The following is a 26,275-nucleotide window of genomic DNA, read 5'->3' as shown; positions in this document are numbered from 1 at the left end:
TCCCTGTTCTTTATATATAATATTTTCCTTTTCTTTATAATATCTCCCTGTTCTTTATATTTTATATGTTCCAGTTCTTTATATTTAATATCGTCCTATTCTTTATATTTAATATCTCCTTGTTCTTTATATTTTATATGTTCCAGTTCTTTATATTTAATATCGCCCTGCTCGTTACATTTAATATATTCCTGTTCTTTACATTTAATATCTCCCTGTTCTTTAAATTTTATATGTTCCAGTTATTTATATTTAATATCGCCCAATTCTTTATATTTAATATCTCCCTGTTCTTTATATTTTATATGTTCCAGTTTTTATATTTAATATCGCCCTGCTCGTTACATTTAATATCTTCAAGTTCTTTGCATTTAATATCTCTCTGTTCTTTAAATTTAATATCTCCCTGTTCTTTATATTTATACGTTCCAGTTCTTTATATTTAATATGTCCCTGTTCTTTATATATAATATTTTCCTTTTCTTTATAATATCTCCCTGTTCTTTATATTTTATATGTTCCAGTTCTTTATATTTAATATCGTCCTATTCTTTATATTTAATATCTCCTTGTTCTTTATATTTTATATGTTCCAGTTCTTTATATTTAATATCGCCCTGCTCGTTACATTTAATATATTCCTGTTCTTTACATTTAATATCTCCCTGTTCTTTAAATTTTATATGTTCCAGTTATTTATATTTAATATCGCCCTTCTCGTTACATTTAATATCTCCCTGTTCTTTAAATTTAATATCTCCCTGTTCTTTATATTTATATGTTCCAGTTCTTTATATTTAATATCATCCTATTCTTTATATTTAATATCTTCCTGTTGTTTACATTTAATATCTCTCTGTACTTTATATTTAATATGTCCCTATTCGTTATATTTAATATCGCCCTATTCTTTATATTTAATATCTTCCTGTTGTTTACATTTAATATCTCTCTGTTCTTTATATTTAATATGTCCCTATTCTTTATATTTAATATCTCCCTGTTATTTATAATTAATATCTCGCTGTTGTTTATATTTAATATGTCCCTGTGTTTTATATTTAATATGTCCCTGTTCTTTATATATAATATTTTCCTTTTCATATAATATTTTCCTTTTCTTTATAATATCTCCCTGTTCTTTATATTTTATATGTTCCAGTTCTTTATATTTAATATCGTCCTATTCTTTATATTTAATATCTCCTTGTTCTTTATATTTTATATGTTCCAGTTCTTTATATTTAATATCGCCCTGCTCGTTACATTTAATATATTCCTGTTCTTTACATTTAATATCTCCCTGTTCTTTAAATTTTATATGTTCCAGTTATTTATATTTAATATCGCCCTTCTCGTTACATTTAATATCTCCCTGTTCTTTAAATTTAATATCTCCCTGTTCTTTATATTTATATGTTCCAGTTCTTTATATTTAATATCATCCTATTCTTTATATTTAATATCTTCCTGTTGTTTACATTTAATATCTCTCTGTACTTTATATTTAATATGTCCCTATTCGTTATATTTAATATCGCCCTATTGTTTATATTTAATATCTTCCTGTTGTTTACATTTAATATCTCTCTGTTCTTTATATTTAATATGTCCCCATTCTTTATATTTAATATCTCCCTGTTATTTATAATTAATATCTCGCTGTTGTTTATATTTAATATGTCCCTGTGTTTTATATTTAATATGTCCCTGTTCTTTATATATAATATTTTCCTTTTCATATAATATTTTCCTTTTCTTTATAATATCTCCCTGTTCTTTATATTTTATATGTTCCAGTTCTTTATATTTAATATCGTCCTATTCTTTATATTTAATATCGCCTTGTTCTTTATATTTTATATGTTCCAGTTCTTTATATTTAATATCGCCCTGCTCGTTACATTTAATATATTCCTGTTCTTTACATTTAATATCTCCCTGTTCTTTAAATTTTATATGTTCCAGTTATTTATATTTAATATCGCCCAATTCTTTATATTTAATATCTCCCTGTTCTTTATATTTTATATGTTCCAGTTTTTATATTTAATATCGCCCTGCTCGTTACATTTAATATCTTCCAGTTCTTTGCATTTAATATCTCTCTGTTCTTTAAATTTAATATCTCCCTGTTCTTTATATTTATACGTTCCAGTTCTTTATATTTAATATCGCCCTATTCTTTATATTTAATATCTTCCTGTTCTTTACATTTAATATCTCTCTGTTCTATAAATTTAATATCTCCCTATTCTTTATACTTAATATCTCCTTGTTATTTATAATTAATATCTCGCTGTTCTTTATATTTAATATGTCCCTGTTCTTTATATATAATATCTTCCTTTTCTTTATATTTAATATGTCCCTATTCTTTATATTTAATATCTCCGTGTTCTTTATATTTAATATGTCCCTATGTTTTATATTTAATATGTCTGTTCTTTATATATAATATCTTCATTTTCTTTATATTTAATATCTTCCTGTTCTTTATATTTAATATCTTCCTGTTCTTTATATTTAATATGTTCCAGTTCTTTTCATTTAATATGTTCCAGTTCTTTATATTTAACATGTCCCTGTTCTCTCTATGTGATATATCCCTGTTCTTTATACGGAATATGTTCCAGTTCTTTATATTTGATGTCCCTGTTCTTTATATGCAATATATCCCTGTTCTTTGTATTTAATATCTCTCTATTATTTATATTTAATATATTTCAGTACTTTATATTTAATATCTCTCTTATCTTTATATTTAATATCTGCCTGTTCTTTATATTTAATATCTTCCAGTTATTTATATTTAATATCTCTCTATTATTTATATTTAATATCTCCCTGTTCTTTATATTTAATATGTCTATTTTTTATACTTAATATTTCCCTGTTCTTTATATTTTATATCGCCCTATTCTTTATATTTAATATCTTCCTGTTGTTTACATTTAATATCTCTCTGTTCTTTATATTTAATATGTCCCTATTCTTTATATTTAATATCTCCCTGTTATTTACAATTAATATCTCGCTGTTTTTTATATTTAATATGTCCCTGTGTTTATATTTAATATGTCCCTGTTCTTTATATATAATATCTTCCTTTTCTTTATATTTAATATGTCTCTATTTTTTTATATTTAATATCTCCCTGTTCTTTATATTTTATATGTTCCAGTTCTTTATATTTAATATCGCCCTATTCTTTATATTTAATATCTCCTTGTTCTTTATATTTTATATGTTCCAGTTCTTTGTATTTAATCGCCTTGCTCGTTACATTTAATATATTCCTGTTCTTTACATTTAATATCTCCCTGTGCTTTATATTTTATAAGTTACAGTTATTTGTATTTAATATGTTCCAATTATGTATATTTAATACCGCTCTGTTCTTTATATTTAATATATCCTTGTTCTTTATATTTAATATGTTACAGTTATTGATATTTAATATGTTCTTGTTCTTTATATTTAGGGACGGGACATAGCCCTTTGTTAAAGTGCTCAACTGATGTGCGGTTGGTCTAGGATCGATCCCCTTCTGTATGCCCGTTGGGCTATTTCTCGTTCCAGCTAGTGCACCACGACTGGTATATCAAAGGCTGTTGTATGTGTTATCCTGTCTGTATGATGGTGCATATAAAAAATCCATTGCTACTAACGAAAACAATTTAGCGGGCTTCCTCTCTAAGTCTATATGTCAAAACTACCAAATGTTTGACATCCAATAGCCGATGATTAATAAATCAATGTGCTCTAGCGGTGTTGTTAAACAAACCAAACTTTATATTTAATATGTTGATGTTCTTTATATTTAATATGTCCCTGTTCTTTATATTTAATATTGCCCTGTTCTTTATATTTAATGTGTCCCTGTTCTTTATGTTTAATATGTCTTTGTTCTTTAGATTTAATATTGTGACAAAATCCCCACCGTCGTTGTTACCTGGTGTGAGATTCGTGTCGAGCGGTGGCCACTGTAACTTATAAACTCTTTCCCCAATATTTGTACTCTCTTTATTATGTAGTATTTGTCTCTTTCCTATACTATATTTCTTTAATCTGTATTCTGTATTTCTTTCTTGTACATGACCTCTCTACCCTAATCTATATTTATTTGCTGTACTATATCTCTTTAATCTGTTTACTTACAGTCGCCTTAATTCACAACACAGGTTGTCAACAACAAATAATTTAATAAATTTGAGAAATGTATTCTCAAATTGGTAGATAGGAGGCACACAAAGTGCAAGATAAATAAATAGTAATTATTACAGTAACTGTCCTGTAATATGAAGAAATTAAATGGAAGAAGAACAAAGTCAGGTAGAGTTAAACTTAAAGGGACATACCCTAGTTTCAACCTGTGAACATTAACACTGAGTTTAGTTAATCTACAAACCTGTAACACATTTGAATAAAGTTACAATTGAGTGAAACATGAGTCTGTGACTTTAAAATGGTGAAATACCCTCTAAAATTAATTATAACTGAACTCCATAGCTGTTACTTCTCAGACGCACGTGCGTTTTTAAAAATATGAGAAATGCATTTTGTGATATTAAAAAGACTTGGATGACCAAAAACACTTCGCATGTACGGAAATGGATAATTTAAACAATAAAATCTAAGTAAGGTATGATTTCAGTTATTAAAAACGGCTCTAATAGTAAACAAAATGCCTTAGTGTTTAAAAACTAGGGTATGTCCCTTTAAGAAATGTATTCTAAATAGAAGTATAATAATCACAATTGATTAACTACACAAAATACATCAATTTTGTAGTTAGAATTGAATTGTGATTTCATTATTAACTTTCTAATTACTTGTATAGTTCATTTATTTATACTTATTTACACAATTCTAAGTTTTATCCTACCCCGTCACTCAGTAAGTCAACTGTCACTACGTCAAGGAGGAGGACCGTGAACCTAACGCTGTGAAAATCTGTAATCTTTAAATACTTTATTTTTATCTGTTCTGTGTATATGTGCTGTATCTGTGTGATAATATTTCTTTATTTGCTATTACTTTGAAGCTCTTTAGTTTTAATTTCTGTAAATCTTTATGGTCCGAGCGACTGAACGCTAACCGTCGTGACGTCGCCCTTTTTATACCCCGTATCAACCCCTTATCTTATTTGGGCAAAAACGTCGGATAAAAATAGGAATATTCCATATAAGGTGATAAAGGTCACGATAAAAATAACGATCCCTCGAATAATATGCAAAGAAGGTCACGTTATAAATAGCGCACACTATATAAGGCAAATAAAGTCCAGTTAAAAATAGCACTAAGTCGTAAATGCCAGAAATTAGTAATTAATAAATACAACAAACTAATATTTAAGGAAACCACTATTTTTCTAATAACTTCTGTATACTAGCATATTTAAATAATATCCTAAATTATCTAAACAATAGTTTGTTTACAGCCTAATTAATGTAGCAACAGGCTGAAAATCGTTCCATGTGTAAAGTTCAAACATGGCGGTTTCCATGCAAATAAAATTGTGCTATTTTCACAGCTTCAACTGGCTAGAAATGGTAAACACAGTAACGACAGGTAGTGACTCATATAATATGTTTCAATTACATAAAAATTCTATACTTTTTCTTAAATAGTAAGAGTAATAATGACATAGAATATTTTAATATTTTCTTTGAAAAACGATCTCCGAGCCGCTAGTCTGCGGTCCGTCAAATAACCGTGAAGGCCCGTAACGGAGACTTCGTCACCAAACATTAACATTATAATTACTAAAAATCCACATTTTGTTACAATATGTCCCTGTTCTTTACATTTAATATGTGACTTTTCTTTATATTTAATATCTCCCTGTTCTTTATATTTAATAAGTCCCTGTTCTTTATAATTAATGATAATGCAAGGCGAGTACCTTCATTGGGGTTAAGGGTGAGTTTGAGATCCCTGTCTGCCTTACACCCTCCACACCAGCCGCCACACAGCAAGTTGACTATCTCCCCTTCGTCAGACTTCTTCACCTCGGCATACGGGTTCCATCCCTTTGCTTCCCACCGAGTCTGGAAACCAGCATAAAATAATATCAAGCTTAAAACTAGTTGTACATGCAAAACTATCACTACCCACATGTATTGGTATTTCCTCACAAGACCCTCACAGAATTTAGTTTTCTGGTTCCAACCGGATCATCTATAGTTTGTGTTATCTCTCATGGACGTCATGATACTCCTGAATCCTTGGTAACGTCCAGTCAGTGGAGTGTAATGGAACAGATTTACAACAGAAGCATAATCTTCTATTTCTAATACCGCCATCATCCACCGGTCTGTTCTAAGATAGAAGGAAAGAGAGACAGAGAGTGAGAAACAGGCAGACGGAGAGAGAGAGAGAGAGAGAGAGAGAGAGAGAGAGAGAGAGAGAGAGAGAGACAGAGACAGAGAGAGACAGAGGGTGGGGGAGCTGAGAGACAGAGAGGGAAAGAGACAAAGAGACAAAATGATACAGACAGAGAGATTATCCAACAGTAGATTAGACTGGCAGACGGCACTGGACTGAACACTACTCTATGAATGACGATACAAGATATAGAAACCTGCAATTTACCTGTTTGTCGATGACGAGTCCTGTTCCAGCCGTATTGATGGTGAACGTTCCCTTGATTCCACACTTGGCTTTGTGTCCGCCGTAGTGGATGGAGTAGCAGTCCTTGGCTTCTCCATACGGAACCGGAACTCCCTCTGTGTCAGCGAACGTGTAATCTGTCGGGTCTATGACCATCGTCTGCGACAGACACAATAAGAGGTTATAATATTAATTAAAATAAGCACCAACATTATCCTGTAATTATTAGCCCCAGCTTCATGAATGTCATATTGAAGGACGTGAACAATTGCATTCAAATTAGGGTAGTGGATCGGCGGCAAGGCATAAATTCCATTTTAATTGTTCGCAGTCCGTATAAGTATACGTAATCTGTGTTGGCGTAATGCGTATTCTATACGTCAATTCTTTTGTTTTCAAGCGGGGTTTTTTTATGCGTCATTTAGCTGATACCTATATTATCTGTATTACCACGTTGTTCACAATGTTTCTTGTTGGAAAGGAAAAATAAGAACCAATAGGCCAACTTCTGTTATTGAGTTTAACATTCTGGTATATGTATTACAAACCTCAATGTTTACTCTAATCTTGTTGAAAATGCTCTGTCCTGTTTTCTCTGGTGATTCCGCCTTGGTCTCACCACGGCAGTTCTTGTTCGCTAGGTTGGGATACACTCCCTTGTTTGGGGTTTTCAGGGTCACGTATTCCCGGGGCGTCCCGACCATGTCGTGACAGTATACTCTCACCCTCCTTGCACCAACGGCGTCAGGATACACGTCGTATTCCCCGTCCCCAGCGGCGGGTTCGTTCAACTTGACGTCTCTGCACGTGCCAGGCTTCATTGACACTGTATAATGACAGAAGTCAATGATATACATGTAGTGGCTAAAATTGTATTCGAGTAAAATAGACACCTACCGATAAACGTGTATTATCTAATGGTGACAGTAATACACCAAAATAATATAACATAAAACAATTAGAGTTTTCAATACCGTATCTCTGTACAAAATTGATTCTATATAGATAGATAACTAGTTTAACGTGTTCATATACCACTAGGGTTTCGAACACGCCCATCCAGAGTCCGACCTCCGATAAGTGTGTGTGGGGGGGGGGGGGGGGGGGGGGTAGAGTTGAAAATGGGCAGAATTTTGAAAATAGCAATTAGTAAAAAAGTTAATAGAATTGTTTTTAAATTAAATAAAAAGTTACAAGCCAAAAATAAAAAAGCCGAATATTTATATAATTTGGAGCATTTTAGGACAGTCCAAAAATAAATAAGAGAAAGAAGAGAGGATTGGACTATTTAATAAAATTTAAAAAAACGAAAGTAATTTCGACATAAAATTTTGAACGGAGGTCTAAAAGTTTAATGTCCATCTAGGAGGGTATAGTCCAGTCGTCATGGGTTGGTATAGCGGTGCGGACGGGCCCGACTAGTAAAGTCTAGAAAAGAGTAGTAGGGGCCGACCCCGCTTCCTATTTCTTCTTAGAGTGAGGCGATCAATCTTCCAGTGCTGCTAGGACAGGCTCGGACATGTAGAGACTAACCGCGAACAACTGTGGGGTTCTGCAGAATTGATTCTAACAGAAATTATTATAGAGTCATATAAATATTCAGTCATGTCGGGTTTTTTTGCCTATAAAGGAGAGTTGTCCTTGACCACCGCATCACACTACAAAACCTAGCATAGCACCGCATCTGATCGAACAGTATATATTCGCATTTACGTGTCGTGTGATAAAGCTTACCAGTATTGTCTCCGTTAGTAACACAGCCACAGCAATACCCACTGCACCGTACCACCTCACATAGCAACTCGCATAACACCAGACCGCACCGCACCGCACCGCATAGCACACTCGCATTTGCATGTGGTCTGATAAAGCCTACCAGTATATGTTTGGGCACAGACACCGGACACAGCCATCGCACAGCATCGGGAGGGGGTGGGGGACGTGGCGTAGCCCAGTGGTACAGCGCTCGCTCAATGCGCGGTCGGTGTGGGATCGATCCCTGTCGGTGTGCCCATTGGGCTAAAAGATTTGTTGCTGCTAATCGAAAAGAGTAGGCCATGAAGTGGCGACAGCGGGTTTCCTCTCTCAATAGCTGTGTGGTCCTTAACCATATAACCGTAAATAAAAATGTGTTGAGTGCGTTGTTAAATAAAATATTTCTTTCGCGCTGCATCGCATTTCACCGCATAGCACAGTCGTCTTTACGTGTTTAACGACACCACTAGAGTACATTGATTTATTAATCACCGACTATTGGATGTCAAATATTTGGTAATTTCAACATATAATCTTAGAGAGGAAACCCGCCACATTTTTTCCATTAGTAGCAAGAAATATTTTATATGCACCATCCCACAGACAAGATAACACGTAGCACAGCCTTTGATATACCAGTCGTGGTGCACTGGCTGGAACGAGAAATAGCCCAATAGGCTCATCGATGGGGATCGATCCTATACCGACTGCTTTTTGGTCTGATAAAGCCTAAGAGTATCTGTTTAGGCTCTCAGATGGATTCGTCAGTAACACAGCCACCACACCGCGCACCGAATTACATCGCATTTCACCGCATAGCAAACTCGCATTTACGATTGGTCTAATAAAACCTACCAGTATCGTACCGCACCGCATGGCTCACTCGCATTTATGAGTGGTCTAAAATAAAGCCTACCAGTATCGGTTTGGACTGTCAGACGGATGTCTCCATCAGGGACACACCCACCGCACCACCCACCGCACGTGAGATCTATCACAGCGCCGTCGTCGGATCTGTGCCATGTTGCATACGGTCTCCATCCCACGGGGTTCCAGCGGAGCTGAAATTAATTACTTTCATTGTAGTTCGAGTTTCATGCTTATTATATTCATACTTATATTAAAGTAACGGACCCTAGTTTTTAAACAGTGGCTTGATTTTCACTATTTGGGCTGAGTTTCTTTAATAATTGAAATCGGGCATTACTTAAATTTTAACGTTTAGAACATCCATCCTGGTGTTTGTAAGATCACGAAATACATTTTTCATAGGTCTGCAAAAAAACAACAACTTTGTGTTTGTTTTTACGAGTTCAAATTAGCGTCGTCTGCGATTTTAATGTACCCACTGGCGTAGTTAGGATTTTGTTTGTTTTCGGGACGGGGAGAGGGGTGGTTGAGTTGGTGGTCGTCGTCAATGCTTGTACCCTGTCCTGGACCTACACCGGAGTGTCTCGACTGTCAATGACGTAACCATACGCACCGGTGGCTGATTGTTTACGGACATAATAACGTGTCGCTACCTTTAGGTAGCACTAAACCAAATAATTTCCGGCTGGGTCAAAGTTGGAGGTGCACCGGACTTTTGATAGAAAAATTAACACCGTAAGTCCTGTGATTGGTTAAAAATGTGAGTGTGTTGGTTGTAAAAAAAAAATTAGTTTCATCTGGGCTAAAAATGTATGCTATTTTATTTCATCTAGTACCACTGTGTCAAGTAGCCTTGTGCTTGGAACATGTATGGGGTACCTGTAAAAAAAAAACCGTACTTATCTGGTTTTACCGAAAATGAGCCATGAAAGGTACCATTTTCTGCAGTTAATACTTTGAAGTAGGGGTTGTAGTACTGATATTTATGGGTCATAGTTTGGTTGATATATTGCATAGAGTGTTTTTAAATACAAACGTTAACATGGTCGCCTATGGGATTTTATTTGTTATAGTCTTACCTTTGGTGGTTTACTTACCGACTGGTCGACTACAAGACCTGTTCCAGAGGTGTCGATGCGGAAGTTACCGCGGATTCCGCACTCGGCCATATGTCCACTGTAATGGATGGAGAAACAATCGTTGGCCTCACCGTAAGGGACGGGTCGACCCGTTGTCATAGCAAACGTGTAATCGCGTCTGTCCACTACCATCGTCTGGAGAAAAAACATTTTTTTTTTACATGTTTCTTTATTCTGGTTGTAAATAAATGGATGACTTAGAATTTATGGATAGATACATATATACACACATATATACATACATATATAGGAGGGATAAGAGAGATAAGATAGATAGACAGACAGACGGACAGACATATAGATAGATACACACACAGACACACACACACACACACACGCACACACATATATATATATATATATATATATATATATATATATATATACATGTGTATATATATATATATATATAGCTAGATATAGCTAGATATATATAGACAGACACACAGACAGACATATATAGATAGACATATATAGATAGACAGATAGATAGATAGATAGATAGATGGATGGACAGACAGACAAAGATACAGACAGACTGATAGACAGACCGATAGATAGACAGACGAAAAGACTTAGAATTTATAATGCACGGGTCATGAATCATGTATCAATTATGTATCTGAAGTTCTAGGATTAATAACACAGAGATCCTACCAGGAATTTGTTTCATCCAGGGAGCTCAGTACCTCAAATAAATGTCAGTCCACCCTCGATGATCTTCCCATTGGACTATTGGTTAGTCCTCTGTATGTTTATATATTTATGTTTTAGCGAGACTAACCTGGATATAGACTCTAATCTTGGTGAAGTTGCTAGAACCAGAACGGTGTGGTATCGGCGATTCTGCTATTCCATGGCAGTTCTTGTTGCCAATATTGGGATGGTCTCCAGTGTTGGGATGTAGTAGAGTGAGAAATTCTTTGGGCTGGCCGGCCATGTCGTGGCAGAAGATTCGAACACGTTGTCTGGCCAGGCCGGGCGGGTAAAGCCAATACTCGCCGTCTGTTGTAGCACCTGTGAGAGTCTTTACTTCCTCACAAGTCTCGGGTTCAACTGTCAAATAATATATAAACTGACGATCAAAAGAAAGTATACCAATTATTTTTTCAAAGTATTAAAAACAACACAAAACACAAGTTGATGCAAATGTTATATTTTGAAAGTATAATAATTTGGCGATAAATAAACACGAGTATACTCAATAAAACCCATAAAATGATATCACAATTCACAACAGCACTCATAACGAAGGTGAATAAATTTGACCACAAAGAACATGTTTCAATAGCGTGTATGTCCACCATGTGCAAGTATGCAAGCATGGACCCGACGTCGGACAGATTTCCGTCAATGACAATAAGGTCTGTCCGCTGTTGGTCACAGATACCGTCTTCCACTTCATGGTCTGTCTGCAGTCCTGCCAGTCACCCTGTAACGCTGTATCAACCTGGTGATCGTCAATTTTGTGCAATTCAGGATTCTTGCCACATGGGCATAACTCGCACCAAACTGCACCATACCAATAGCTAGCTAGCTAGCTAGCTAGCTAGCTGTCTGTTCTCTGTCTGTCTGTCTGTTCTCTATCGTTCTGTCTGTTCTCTGTCTGTCTGTTCTCTGTCTGTTCTCTCTCCTCTCTCTCTCTCTCTCTCTCTCTCTCTCTCTCTCTCTCTCTCTCTCTCTCTCTCTCTCTCTCTCTCTCTCTCTCTCTCTCTCTCTCTCTCTCTCCGTCTGCCTGTTTCTCACTCTCTGTCTCTCTTTCCTTCTATCTTAGAACAGACCGGTGGATGATGGCGGTATTAGAAATAGAAGATTATGCTTCTGTTGTAAATCTGTTCCATTACACTCCACTGACTGGACGTTACCAAGGATTCAGGAGTATCATGACGTCCATGAGAGATAACACAAACTATAGATGATCCGGTTGGAACCAGAAAACTAAATTCTGTGAGGGTCTTGTGAGGAAATACCAATACATGTGGGTAGTGATAGTTTTGCATGTACAACTAGTTTTAAGCTTCTCGTGCAGTATAAATTTGATGAATAAACTCATTTTGCACGTGCGGCATCGCCCAAACGCAGCAATGTGCGACTATTCGTCATTGATTGCATTATAACGAACAATACTGGAACCTATCTAACCTTCCATGAACGTGTATTGTGTTTATTTATCATAAAAATAATTGGTATACTTTCTTTTGATCGTCAGTTTATATATGTATGTATATATGTATATATATGTGTGTATGTATATGTATGTGTATATATATATATATATATATATATATATATATATATATATAATCAGAGATGGGGCGATTACTTGACAAAAGTAATCGATTACGATTAATATTAATTTAGAATGTCACGATTACGATTACGATTACAAGATAATTGGAAGTAATCGATTACGATTGCGAATACATTGTCTAGTAATCATGATTACAATCATGATTATATTTCCACAAATCTACACAAATAATGAAATGATGTTACCACCATGAAGTTATGCACTTTATTTTACAACCATACCGATTTCATTCATTGAAAGACATAATGGATAATTTTGGATTATTTATTAAATTATTTCAAACATTTATAAACGTATGTATACTGCAGGGAGGGAATCGGTTTCCAAACACAGATTTATTATTCTTAAATTTGGATTGACGAAAAGGTACCCATAGCCATAGGTACAATTATTGTATCAATGCATAACATATATTTTGTTATATTATTGAAATAAACCATAATTAGTAATTGCAAACTGTCTGATCACTATTACTTGGGTTTTTTATTGTTTGTAGAACGTATACCATTTAATACTGTCCACAAATTAAAATCAATATTTTTTTTTAAATCTATAAATGACGAAATAAAGAACGAAAGAAAAGAACAAACAGGTAAATAAATAATTAAATTGATCTGTGCACAAGTTGCTCATTGCATTTAATTGTTGACATTCTAAAAAGGACTATTATTAATGAATCGATTTGCAGTCATGCTTGCTTTGTGCCATATTATAAGGATCCAATTGTATCGGTGAAAAGTACATGTATCTTGGTCTGGGTGTGTTTATTTTGGTATATACCGGCCTCGGTGGCGTCGTGGTTAGGCCATCGGTCTACAGGCTGGTAGGTACTGGGTTCGGATCCCAGTCGAGGCATGGGATTTTTAATCCAGATACCGACTCCAAACCATGAGTGAGTGCTCCGCAAGGCTCAATGGGTAGGTGTAAACCACTTGCACCGACCAGTGATCCATAACTGGTTCAACAAAGGCCATGGTTTGTGCTATCCTGCCCGTGGGAAGCGCAAATAAAAGATCCCTTGCTGCCTGTCGTAAAAGAGTAGCCTATGTGACGACAGCGGGTTTCCTCTAAAAAAAAAACAGTGTCAGCTTTTGGGAATTTTTATCAGACGTATTAATATTTTAAGCTATTTTAAAGGGAAAAAAAACAAGGTTTATCGTGATAGACTACTTTCAACTGGGTGTTTGCTTAATTAGTTTCGTTATTTGTGGTTGTGTCTGCGACAGGGTGAGGATGACTGCCCATGGAATCAAGCGTGATACGACTGGCTGGCTGCCCGTCTGCAGTCGTAACCACTAACAAAAGAAAAAAAGTTTGCCACGGTACCATTGGTGGACTTTCACACCTGTGACAAAACGAGATATTGTCAAGCGTTTCTTAGTTGAATTCAGACCCGTGATAGCGCTGTGTATGCATTTAGAGGAACGCAAGTGTTTTATTATGAAAACAAATATATATATATATATATATATATATATATATATATATATATATATATATTCCTTTTTTTACGGCAATGAATTAGGACACAAAACTGGGGCAAGGTGCAGCGCCCTTTTATATATTGCTAGTTAGAACACTGTATTCATTCAAGTGGTTTTATAGTAAACGTAAACACGATAGATACTATTATGTGAATGTGTGTCTTCATCCCCTGGGTAACATTCATTTGATAATCCAGACGTTATGATCCCCTGTTTCTCAAGGCAAATAATAGTTCTACTATGAGAGTAGCAGGCAATGGGAGATCAGTTCTTCTGACTGACCAGTACTGCTTCTAACTACAGGCACTGTTACTGGAGTTGATGCTAAACACATCTAAGTTCAGTAAATAATTATGAGTAATCATGAAAGTAATCGCTGATTACGATTACATTAGCAATGTAATCGAAAACGATTGCGATTACATGACATTCTCAAACAATGTAATCGATTACGATTGCGATTCCATGAAAACATGTAATCGATTACTGATTACTGATTACGATTACCCCATCTCTGATATATATATATATAAACTAGATGTATCCAGTGCTACACACGGGAAAGTTTAGATGGGTTGTGGTGGTCTTATACTAAAAAAAAAAAAAAAAAAATTAATTAAAAAAAATAATAATAATAAAATAAATTAGTTAATTAATAAAATTAAAAAAAAAAAGTCTTATAGATGGGCTGCCCTTATTCGCCGAGACTATATACACGGTATGCACTTAGATTTCAGCATCACACTAGCAGCAGTAGCACTATCAGCCAGTAGGGCCCTAGGTCTTGTCATAGCCAAATGTAAGGAAACGGGTGGTATGCCATACCACCCCTGCGCGTGCTGTAACCTCACCGTGGTGCAGGGGTGTAACATTCTCTTTGAGAATGGCCAATACAGCACAAATCCCCTTGTTGTTGTTGTTTTTCGAGATACATTTGAAATTTTGAGTAAAAGTCGGTATCTATCTGTGATATTTGTATTTTTGCAGTTCTTTAACACTGTTTTTATTTAAATCTTGCATTTTTATATTGATGTTGATCATCACTTTATTTGTTTGCATTACCATAGTTTGACACCCAATAGCCGATGTATTTTTCGTGCTGGGGTGTCGTTAAACATTCATTCATTTGTATGCCATACCAAGCCTTTAGTAAGATTTACAATGCAATAGTTCTACCAGTCATTACTTAAGAAGCTGCAGTATGGGGAACTAGGGAGTATAGCGTAGTTAGTGAAGTTCCAAATTGCATATATGTCCTGGTGTAGGAAAGTGTACACCTAACGCGGCTGTAAATGGTGATACGGGGTGGACTCATTTAATGGAGTCTTAGTGGAAAGCTGTATTGGGTCAGTGGAGAATGTTGGTTAATATGAATCATGACAGATTGAATGGTACGATTTTTTTATCTGGGCTAAAAACAAGCAATCACGTCATTGTAAAAACTCTATTCTATACACCTTTTTCTCAAGGATCTAAATGTAGACCATTTGTTTGATGTAAATAATCCAATACCTATTTCATTTGTTACCAATATTTAAGATATGTATGCTAGTCAACTGAATGTTTCTTGGACTAATAGCATTGATAACAATGTTGGAAAATTAGGGACTTATCGCCTGTTTAAGAATGTGTATGACAGAACATTATGTTAATGTAAACATATCAAATAAATACAGGAGTGCTTTTGCAAAATTTAGATGCGGGGTTGTCCTGATACGTATCGAAACGGGGCGTTATGAGAACCTTCCTGTTGAGCAACGAATCTGCCCTTTGTGCATTAATAAATGTGTTGAAGATGAAGTCCATGTTTTAATCGAGTGTTCAATGTACACTGACTTACGTTATAATTTAACATGTTTAGCAGGGGGGGGGGGGGGGGGGGTAACAGAGAATATGAGGTTTTAAATAATTTTCAAAAATTTAGTTTTTTAATGTCTAATAAGAACCTACTTTTTAATACCGCCAAAACACTATATTTAATGTTAACACGTCACCGAACACTTTTTATAGTCTTAACTTATGCGTCCTTTAATTTGTTTTGTCATTTATTAATATTATTTGTAATACAAATTTGATGGTAACAGTTTGAAACTTTTATGTATATCTATCTTTTACTTGTGTCATTGCATAGTGCGGCATAGGGTAAGTACAAAGAGGCGGTTAGCAGTGCAGATGAAGAGAAACTGTTTAAAAAGACCTTACACTTCTTTGACAGTACTCGGTCTTAATTATTGATTAAGGTGCTTTCTTACGGCCCATTTTGTCACCGTCGACAAAATAGTCACACCCGCCGGATCATTTTGTCGCCATCAAACGACACACACACACACACACATACATACATACATACATACACACATACACACACAGACACACACACACACACACACATACATATACATACATACATACACACACACACCCGTGCATACATACATACACAGACACATACACATACACACATACATACATACATACATACACATACACACACATACATACAAACATACATACATATACACATACACACACACACACACACACACACACACACACACATACATACATACATACATACATACATAGATACATACATACATACACACATACACATACACATACACACACATACATACATACATGCATACATACATACATACACACACATACACACACACACACACACACACACACACACACATTGTCTGTTATTTATTTTACGTCCATCGGGGTATGAACAAAAAAAACAACAACAGATGAACGTAAATGAAATAACAGACACTACTTATAATTAAATTTGAAACATACTTGATAATAATAACGCTAAAAAAACGTCATACTTATTTTTAATTATATTTGGTCCATAAACAATAACTCTCAACAAGACAACATGCCCATTTAAAATATCATCGAGAAATGAACAAACTCCCGTGTCTGGACCAATGGGATGACGTTATGTTGTAATGAATGTAACGGAAATTTAATTTAATTATATATATATATATATATAACCTCGATTTAACGCCAACCAATGTTCCAAAATAATTTTGGCGTTATATCGAGTTGGCGGTATAGTGAGGGTGCGTTGGGTTTACTACCAAACTTATTGTTTTTATAATACGCGAAGTCGGAAATGTTTAGTTCATCACCAAAGGACCTGGCTTTAACTCTCAGAATTTCATCTGTAATAGGGAAATTTTGAGCACGGGCATTGCTGAACCATAAGAATAATGCTTCTTCCAAATCGGTGTGTTTTGCCAATTTCATATTTTTTTGGGCCGGTTTGACATTTTTATCTTCCCCCTTTTCCTTTTGAAGTAGAATATCGCCAACTGTCCTTCGTTTTACAGGATAGGCCCACAACGCTGAAAAGTGATTGGCTATATCTTGTTGACTTTTAGTTGAATTTATCTTTGAGAACTGAACAATTTCTCTTTTTTTAACCGCGTCTAATACGATACGTTTTCGCTTTAAATCCATTCTGCTGTAATGGAATGGAATGGAAACTGGGTTTAACGTGCCCCTATCCACAGAGGTTCAGGCACGCCCACTTCGGATTTAGCCTCTGACTTCGCCAGTGACCAACTCCGGAGCGGGGAGGGGGGGGGGGGGGGGGGGATTGAGTTTGAAATGGGCAGGTTTTGGAAAAAAGCCATTTAGTGTCCATATACCACTAGGGTTTCGAACACGCCTATCCCGAGTCCGGCATCCGATAGGATCGGGGGTCTGACTCGGGACAGGGATAACCTAACAAATAGGGTCAATTTTGAAATTTATATCCAAAAATTAAATAGTGGGCCTTTAAAATTTTGATGCGCATCTCTAATTAAAAATAATAATTCTACTCATGAAATTTGGTCGCTAGATTAGATCGGGCGGTCAAAAAGAAATAAGAATTTTGAACTCGATCGAAAACATTTAAAGTCTAACTAGCCCAAAAAGGAGGTTGATACCTGTCATAGCAAAGGTTGGCGTCTAGGGGGATCCGATGTACCCGGTGGTCTCAAGCTGCGGGAGGAACTGCCGGTAGTCGGAGTCTGCTAAAGCCTTGGTGATGGTACGGTAATGCGTCCCCGCGACGGTTTTCAGAACGCGATGTATTGTCGGGTTGTCCATCTCCAATAGTAGCAGTCCTTGGCTGAATATTCCGCTCCGGCAGATGGTGACACAAACTGCGTTGAGTCCCTCCCGCATCTTGAGTCGATGTACTGCGAATTCCCCCTCATCCGGATTGTCTGGCAAAGATTGATATGCTAGTGCCTTGGGCGTGCTGATGAGATGGCGTTCGTCTTGGATGTTGGTTCTAACCAGTTGTTGGAAACGCTGTGGGAGCCGGCTGGCCTGCAGTGACCACGGCTCCACTGGTTGTTCGTCTGGCTTCGGCGGTTGAGAGGGGCGACTTGGCTTGGCTGGTATGGCACTCGGGGGAGTGGTCGCCTTCCTCTTTACCACAGACACCTTCCGGGCCTGCGCCTCAACGGGTGTCGCCTGTATAATCGGCGGCACAACCGGAGGCGCTGAAGTCAAGGCCTGTGGAGTTGGTCCAAGTTCCATCGTAGAAGACGGGATGTCCGGGGCTGGTGCCTCTTCTATTCCAGTCTTCTTCGGGGGGTCGGCGTTGGGCGGTCCAGCAGACGGAGTCGCTGCCGGCTGTTTAGCCGCCGGTTTTGACTCCCCCTGCGCCGCCGCTGGCGCACGTCTCCTCTTCCTCCACCTTCCTTTCTTCGGGACTCTATCACCGTACACCAAGGTCGCGGTTGCCCGTGACCCGGTGTACGTGACTCGATACTCTAGCAAGCTTCCGTATGTGGCAATTAATCCCCCCAGGTGGGGAGGGGGGGGGGGGGGGTAATCGCACAGCGCACTCGACAACGTGTTGTTGGATAGGCTGCATAACTGGAATGCATTCTGCTGTAATAAAATGCGTTACCGGTGTCGTCGTATTTATGCCAAAGCTAAATAGCAACTTAAAATGAAGCCATAGTCGAAATATGCTTGAGCATAATAAAACTTACCTAAAGTTTGTTTATTAATTAAACTTGAGTCGTTGCTGCCAGCACTCCAAACTGGGGAATTGGGAACTGGGAAACTCTATTAACGTGCCCCTATCCACGAAGGTTCAGGCACGCCCACCACGGATTTAGCCTCTGACTTCGCCAGTGACTAACTCCGGAGCAGGGGGGAGGGGGGGGGGGGTAAGTTTGAGGTGGGCGGAATTTGGAAAAAAGCCATTTAGTAAAGTCAACGCGAGCGTGGACCAAATAGCAGACACTTCGCAAACTTGAAGTAACACCGAGTGGGAGCCGTGCTCTGATTGGCTGAATTTCGATTCCTCGGTGAAGCCTGACAAATACCTAAGTCTACAAAGAGTGACTGCATCCAAAAACATCTAAAATTTAACCCAAAATAGTTAAGACTGCTCAGCCAAAACGTTTTTAAGGTGATTTTGAGCAATTGAACGGGCGCCGAAATAAAATGCGTTAGACTACTTATAAAAAAATAAACATAAATTTTTTGAACTCGATCGAAAACATTTAAAGTCTAACTAGCCCAAAAAAGAGGTTGGTACTCACGGAGGAAAAGGTTGACTAGGGGGAGGAGAGCCACACCCTCGTGTCCAGATGGGGGATCAGCTGGTGTATATCTGGCTTTGCTAGCAGTCTAGTGATCACAGGATACTGTTTGCTGAACACCTTCTTCATCAGGCGATGTATCGAAATGTTGTCCATTTCTGCGAACAGTAGAGCCTGGCTGTAGCGGTTGTCCAGATGGTGGGTAATACTCACAGCTGACCGCCCATCCTTGAAGGTCACTGGGTGCATCTCGTATTCGCCTTCAGCGTTCGGGATGTCCTCGAAGTTCCGACATCGAGGCGCTGCCAAGAGACGTTTGGTGTCCGGCACGTCAATTACCACGCACCTGGAATAGCGGCGATCAAGTTTCCCGTGCAGAGTCCAGGAGTCCATGGATTCGCCGGACTCTGCACCTTCAGGTGGTGGCGGAGGTTGTTTTGGCGGTGTTCTGATCTTTGTGACCGCTGTCGCCACTTCTGCCTTGCGCTTTCCAACAGCTCCTTGGCGGTCCGGGATAGCCTTTGGTGACACCGGTAAAATTGGTGACACATCAATGCTATCCAGAGTATGACATGGCGAAGTGTTAAGTCGAGTCGGAGTTCTAGTTTTAGTAGACTCGTGGACTCGGGCCGCCTCCGAAGTAGCAGCTGGGCCGGTCGAGACTGGCTTCTCTTCCTTCTTCTTGGTCGAAACTGCAGGTAACGGCGAAGCAGAAGGAGCCGCTGCCGGTGGTTTAGCCACCGGGGTTGGCCCCCCTGAACCGTTCCTGGCGGGTTTCTCCTCTTCTTCCTTGTCCTCCTCTTCCTGGTTGGAACCGGGTCGCCGTACACCAAGGTCACGGTCGCCCGTGACCCGGTGTACGCGACGCGGTATTCCAACAACACTCCATACGTTGTTATGAGTCCCCCCAGGTGGGGGGGGTAACTCCAGAGAGCATGAACACAGGTCCTGCTTCATCTTAAACAAAACATCGAATGAGCACTCCAAAGACCCGACAGAACAATCCGCGATTGAAATAATGAATCTAATACACCCCTCTGTCACGTGATCACTATAGCGGCTGTTCTTTCTATACCGAGCGTTGATTGGACACAAACACCGAGCCTGCCTAAACAATTCTAGCACTTACATCCGTTAATTGTTACACAATAAACAAAAATAGATTCAGTGTGTACTGCCAGTGTACAACGGTGTTAGGATTTCGCCAATCAACAGATCGCTAGTAATTATGTCACTATAATCAACTTTGTGACCAGACCATTGGCGGCAAAATCGAGGGAATTATAATGGCTAAATGGAGTTCGGTTAAAAAACGTCGTTGGCGGATAGCGGATGGCGGATGGCGAGGGTGGCGTTATATCGAGGGAAATAAACATGAATGAAAACGGTACTTTAAAGAAAGTTGGCGGTATGTGAGGTTGGCGTTAAATCGGGGGGGTGGGGGGGCAATAAATCGAGGGTACACTATATATATATTAAAATTATACATGTATATATACATATACACGTATATATATATATATATAGAGAGAGAGAGAGAGAGAGAGAGAGAGAGAGAGAGAGAGAGAGAGAGAGAGAGAGAGAGAGAGAGAGATGTATTATTACCAGAGTGTTTTTCGGTATCGTCAATATCATATATTAGGAATAAAAATTGTATTATGCGAGCCTCTGGCGAGCATCCGCAGTATACCAAAAACAATAAATAAAAGACTTTCTGATATATCTTCGAATGAGTGCATCTGTGAAGAAGCGAAACGCCCATATAAGGAAGCCTTACTCAAGAGCGGATATAACTATAACCTCAAATACACCCCAACAGCAGAAAACAGCAGACGCAGAAACAACCGCAATAGGAACATCACCTGGTACAACCCACCATATAGCTCCAACGTGAAAACCAACGTAGGTCACCAGTTCCTCAGATTACTCGATGAGTGCTTTCCCAAAAGCAACCCTCTCCACAAAATTATAAATCGAAACACCGTTAAAATTAGCTATAGCTGCATGCCTAATGTTGGGAAAATAATTTCAGCGCATAACAAAACTCTACTTCAACAACACAGAGACAAAGACGCCGTTCCCTCCAGAGAATGCAACTGTAGACGAAGAGCTGAATGTCCACTTGAGGGTAAATGCTTGCAGAAAGGAGTAATATATCAAGCTACCGCTAATACACTCGATGACAACAAGCAAGAAACATACGTTGGTTTGACCGAGAACACATTAAGACGAGATATACCGCGCACACGAGCAGTTTTCAAAACGCAACACTGAAGAACGCAACAGCGCTAAGTCAGTACATTTGGACACTGAAGGATAGATTCACCCCATACACCATTAAGTGGAAAATTTTATCCAAAGCAAAGCCATACTCTCCAGCGAGCAAAAGATGTAACCTCTGCCTGAAGGAAAAACTGTTTATAATGTATAAACTTGAAACCAGCACACTAAACTCCAAGAATGAACTCGTATCAGCATGTCGACACAGACGCAAATACCTTCTGTGCGCATACCACACATCACCTATAGACCTGCATAGTGACGTAACCTCGACGTCACAGAGTCCATTACGTCATCAGCTTTCTGTTGACGGTGTAATTAAATCTACATCTGATGAGTGAGAGCAATTCAACTCTCTCACGAAACAAGCCTGTCATGTAGAGATAAACATACACTTTTAACGATATATATATATATATATATATATATATATAAAGATGAAAAATCACATGCCTGTTTCATAAAATGGAGATTTACTCGCTCATTAAGCTAGCTTGAACTGATATGTATAATTACCCTTCGTAGGTTTCGTAGTTGTTTCACACTTTTCGGCTGATATGACTTTCAATATGGCGTCAAACTTATCTTCCAGGCTCATCATCTTCACATCCATTTGTTCGAGAGATTTTGTGAGTGTGATGAGGTGGGTGGCCATTTTTATCTGTACTTCTGTGTTAACCATGCATAAATCATTGTTGTTGATGGTATTGTCTTCAAACGTATATCTACCTTCTTCAAACACCACTCCCGACGTCAGAGCCAGTGTTACAAGAATCACGCTAAAACACGCCCAGGCCATGTTGTTGCTGCTGAAGCTGTAGATGTAACTACGAGGTTCCAAGTTTACGCTTTCGTTTAAATTCATCCAAATTTTACAGTTTCCGGCCATTGCATAATTACGGGATGGTGTTTGTTTAACCAATTATATGGCAATGTCCCTTAAATGTCAATTTTAACAATTAGTACGAGTACTGATGATTTAATTGGAATTTTATTGTGGAAACTTTATCCTAAACGGTCCATAATAAATTATTGCTGTTGATTTTTTTTTTTTTGTCATCATCATCGTCGTCGTCGTTGTCATTATCATATTATCACTGCCACCATCACAATGACCATCATCATCAACATATCATCATCATCATCATAATATTATCATCATATTATCTACACTATCATCATCATCATCATCATCATCAACAACATCAATAATAGTAATAGTAGTAGCAGCAGCAGCAGCAGTAGTAGTAGTAGTGGTGGTGGTGGTGGTAGTAGCAGTAGCAGCAGTAGTAGTAGTTGACATAACAGTAATACTGGTAGTACCAGTAGGAGTAGGAATAGTAGTAGTAGTAGTAGTAGTAGTAGTAGTAGTAGTAGTAGTAGTAGTAGTAGTAGTAGTAGTAGTAGTAGTGGTAGTAGTAGCAGCAGCAACAGTAGTAGTAGTAGTACAATTAGTAGTAGCAGCAGCAACAGTAGTAGTAGTACAATTAGTAGTAGTAGTAGCAACATTAGCAGCAGCAGCAGTATTAAATTAATAGTAGTAATAGCAAAAGCAGCAGTCGCAGAAGCAGTAATAGTAACAGCAGCAGTAACAGTAACAACAGCAGTAACAGTAAAAGTAACAGCAGCAGTAACAGTAACAGTAGCAACAGCAGTAACAGTAATAGTAACAGCAGCAGCAACAGTAACAGTAACAACAGCAGTAACAGTAATAGTAACAGCAGCAGTAACAGTAACAACAGCAGTAACAATAACAACAGCAGTAACAGTAACAACAGCAGTAACACTAACAGCAACAGTAACAACAGCAGTAACAGTAACAGTAATAGTAACAACAGCAGTAACAGTAAAAGTAACAGCAGCAGTAACAGTAACAACACCAGTAACAGTAACAACAGCAGTAACAGTAGCAGTAACAGCAGCAGTTACAGTAACAGTAACAATAACAACAGCAGTAACAGTAAAAGTAACAGCAGCAGTAACAGTAACAACAGCAGTAACAGTAACAGCAGCAGTAAAAGTAACAACAGCAGTAACAGTAACAACAGCAGCAACACTAACAGCAACAGTAACACTAACAGCAACAGTAACAACAGCAGTAACAGTAAAAGTAACAGCAGCAGTAACAGTAACAACACCAGTAACAGTAACAACAGCAGTAGCAGTAGCAGTAAAACCAGCAGTTACAGTAACAACAGCAGTAACAGAACCAGCAGCAGTAACAGTAACAACAGCAGAAACAGCAGTAACAGTAACAGCAGCAGTAACAGTAAAAGTAACAGCAGCAGTTACAGTAATAACAGCAGTTACAGTAACAACAGCAGTAACAGTAACAACAGCAGTAACAGTAACAAAAGCAGCAACAGTAACAGACGTAACAGTACCAACAGCAGTAACAGTAACAGCACCAGTAACAGTAACAGCAGTAACAGTAACAGCAGCAGTTACAATAACAACAGCAGTAACAGTAACAGCAGCAGTAACAGTAACAACAGCAGTAACAGTAACAGTAACAGCACCAGTAACAGTAACAACAGCAGTAATAGTAACAGTAACAGCAGCAGTAACAGTAACAACAGCAGTAACAGTAACAACAGCAGTAACAGTAACAGCAGCAGTTACAGTAACAGCAGCAGTAACAGTAACAGCAGCAGTTACAATAACAACATCAGTAACAGTAACAACAGCAGTAACAGTAACAGTAACAGCAGCAGTTACAGTAACAACAGCAGTAACAGTAACAACAGCAGTAACAGTAACAACAGCAGTAACAGTAACAGCAGCAGATACAGTAACAGCAGCAGTAACAGTAACAGCAGCAGTTACAATAACAACATCAGTAACAGTAACAACAGCAGTAACAGTAACAACAGCAGTAACAGCAGCAGTAACAGTAACAACAGCAGTAACAGTAACAACAGCAGTAACATTAACAGCAGCAGTAACAATAACAACAGCAGTAACAGCAGCAGTAACAACAGTAGTACCAGTATCAGACGCAGTAACAACAACAACAACAACAACAACAACAGCAGTAACAGTAACAGCAGCAGTAACAGCAGTAACAATAACAACAGCAGTAACAGTAACAGTAACAACAGCAGTAACAGTAACAACAGCAGTAACAGCAGCAGTAACAGTAACAACAGCAGTAAAAGCAGCAGTACCAACAGTAGTACCAGTATCAGCAGCAGTAACAACAACAACAACAGCAGTAACAGTAACAGCAGCAGTAACAGCAGTAACAGTAACAACAGCAGTAACAGTAAAAGTAACAGCAGCAGTAACAATAACAACAGCAGTACCAGTAACAGTAACAACAGCAGTTACAGTAACAACAGCAGTAACAGTAACAGTAACAGCAGCAGTAACAGTAACAACAGCAGCAGTAACAGTAACAGCAGCAGTTACAGTAACAACAGCAGTGACATTAACAGCAGCAGTTACAGTAACAACTGCAGTAACAGTAACAACAGCACTAACAGTAACAGTAACAACAGCAGTAACAGTAACAGTAACAGCAGCAGTAACAGTAACAACAGCAGTAACAGCAGCAGTAACAACAGTAGTACCAGTATCAGCAGCAGTAACAGCAACAGCAGCAGTAACAGTAACAACAGCAGTAACAGTAAAAGTAACAGCAGCAGTAACAGTAACAACAGCAGTAACAGTAATAGTAACAGCTGCAGTAACAGTAACAACAGCAGTAACAGCAGCAGTAACAACAGTAGTACCAGTATCAGCAGCAGTAACAGCAACAGCAGCAGTAACAGTAACAACAGCAGTAACAGTAAAAGTAACAGCAGCAGTAACAATAACAATAGCAGTAGCAGCAGCAGTAACAACAGTAGTATCAGTATCAGCAGCAGTAACAACAACAACAACACCAGCAGTAACAGTAACAGCAGCAGTAACAGTAACAACAGCAGTAACAGTAAAAGTAACAGCAGCAGTAACAATAACAACAACAGTAACAGTAATAGTAACAGCAGCAGTAACAGTAACAACAGCAGTAACAGCAGTAACAGAAAAAGTAACAGCAGCAGTAACAATAACAACAGCAGTAACAGCAGCAGTAACAACAGTAGTACTAGTATCAGCAGAAGTAACAACAACATCAACAGCAGTAACAATAACAACAGCAGTAACAGTAATAGTAACAGCAGCAGTAACAGTAACAACAGCAGTAACAGTAACAACAGCAGTAACAGTAAAAATAACAACAGCAGTAACAACAGTAGTACCAGT

At 37.8% G+C, this 26,275-nt stretch overlaps 1 protein-coding gene across 3 annotated transcripts in view; it reads right to left on the bottom strand.

Moving 5' to 3' along the window:
- Positions 1-22,931, bottom strand: part of LOC121384093 — a 48,126-nt gene extending 25,195 nt beyond the window's left edge. Inside the window, exons 1-7 of one of the 3 annotated variants that reach the window (XM_041514322.1) lie at positions 22,544-22,931; positions 11,164-11,435; positions 10,338-10,514; positions 9,287-9,431; positions 7,164-7,441; positions 6,598-6,774; positions 5,909-6,053 (exon numbers count right to left, since the gene is read on the bottom strand). In XM_041514322.1, coding sequence (XP_041370256.1) covers positions 5,909-6,053; positions 6,598-6,774; positions 7,164-7,441; positions 9,287-9,431; positions 10,338-10,514; positions 11,164-11,435; positions 22,544-22,916 — 1,567 coding nt within the window. In that variant the 5' untranslated portion in view covers positions 22,917-22,931. Of the gene's footprint in view, positions 1-5,908; positions 6,054-6,597; positions 6,775-7,163; positions 7,442-9,286; positions 9,432-10,337; positions 10,515-11,163; positions 11,436-18,127; positions 18,271-22,543 lie in introns of those variants that run through there. The other 2 variants (XM_041514323.1, XM_041514324.1) reach the window with 2 other exon arrangements.
- Between the last annotated feature and the right edge of the window lie 3,344 nt (positions 22,932-26,275).

The sequence above is a fragment of the Gigantopelta aegis genome, chromosome 10 (assembly GCF_016097555.1).
Source record: "Gigantopelta aegis isolate Gae_Host chromosome 10, Gae_host_genome, whole genome shotgun sequence".
NCBI lineage: Eukaryota > Metazoa > Mollusca > Gastropoda > Neomphalida > Peltospiridae > Gigantopelta > Gigantopelta aegis.
This window is presented reverse-complemented; position numbering and strand designations above follow the sequence as displayed.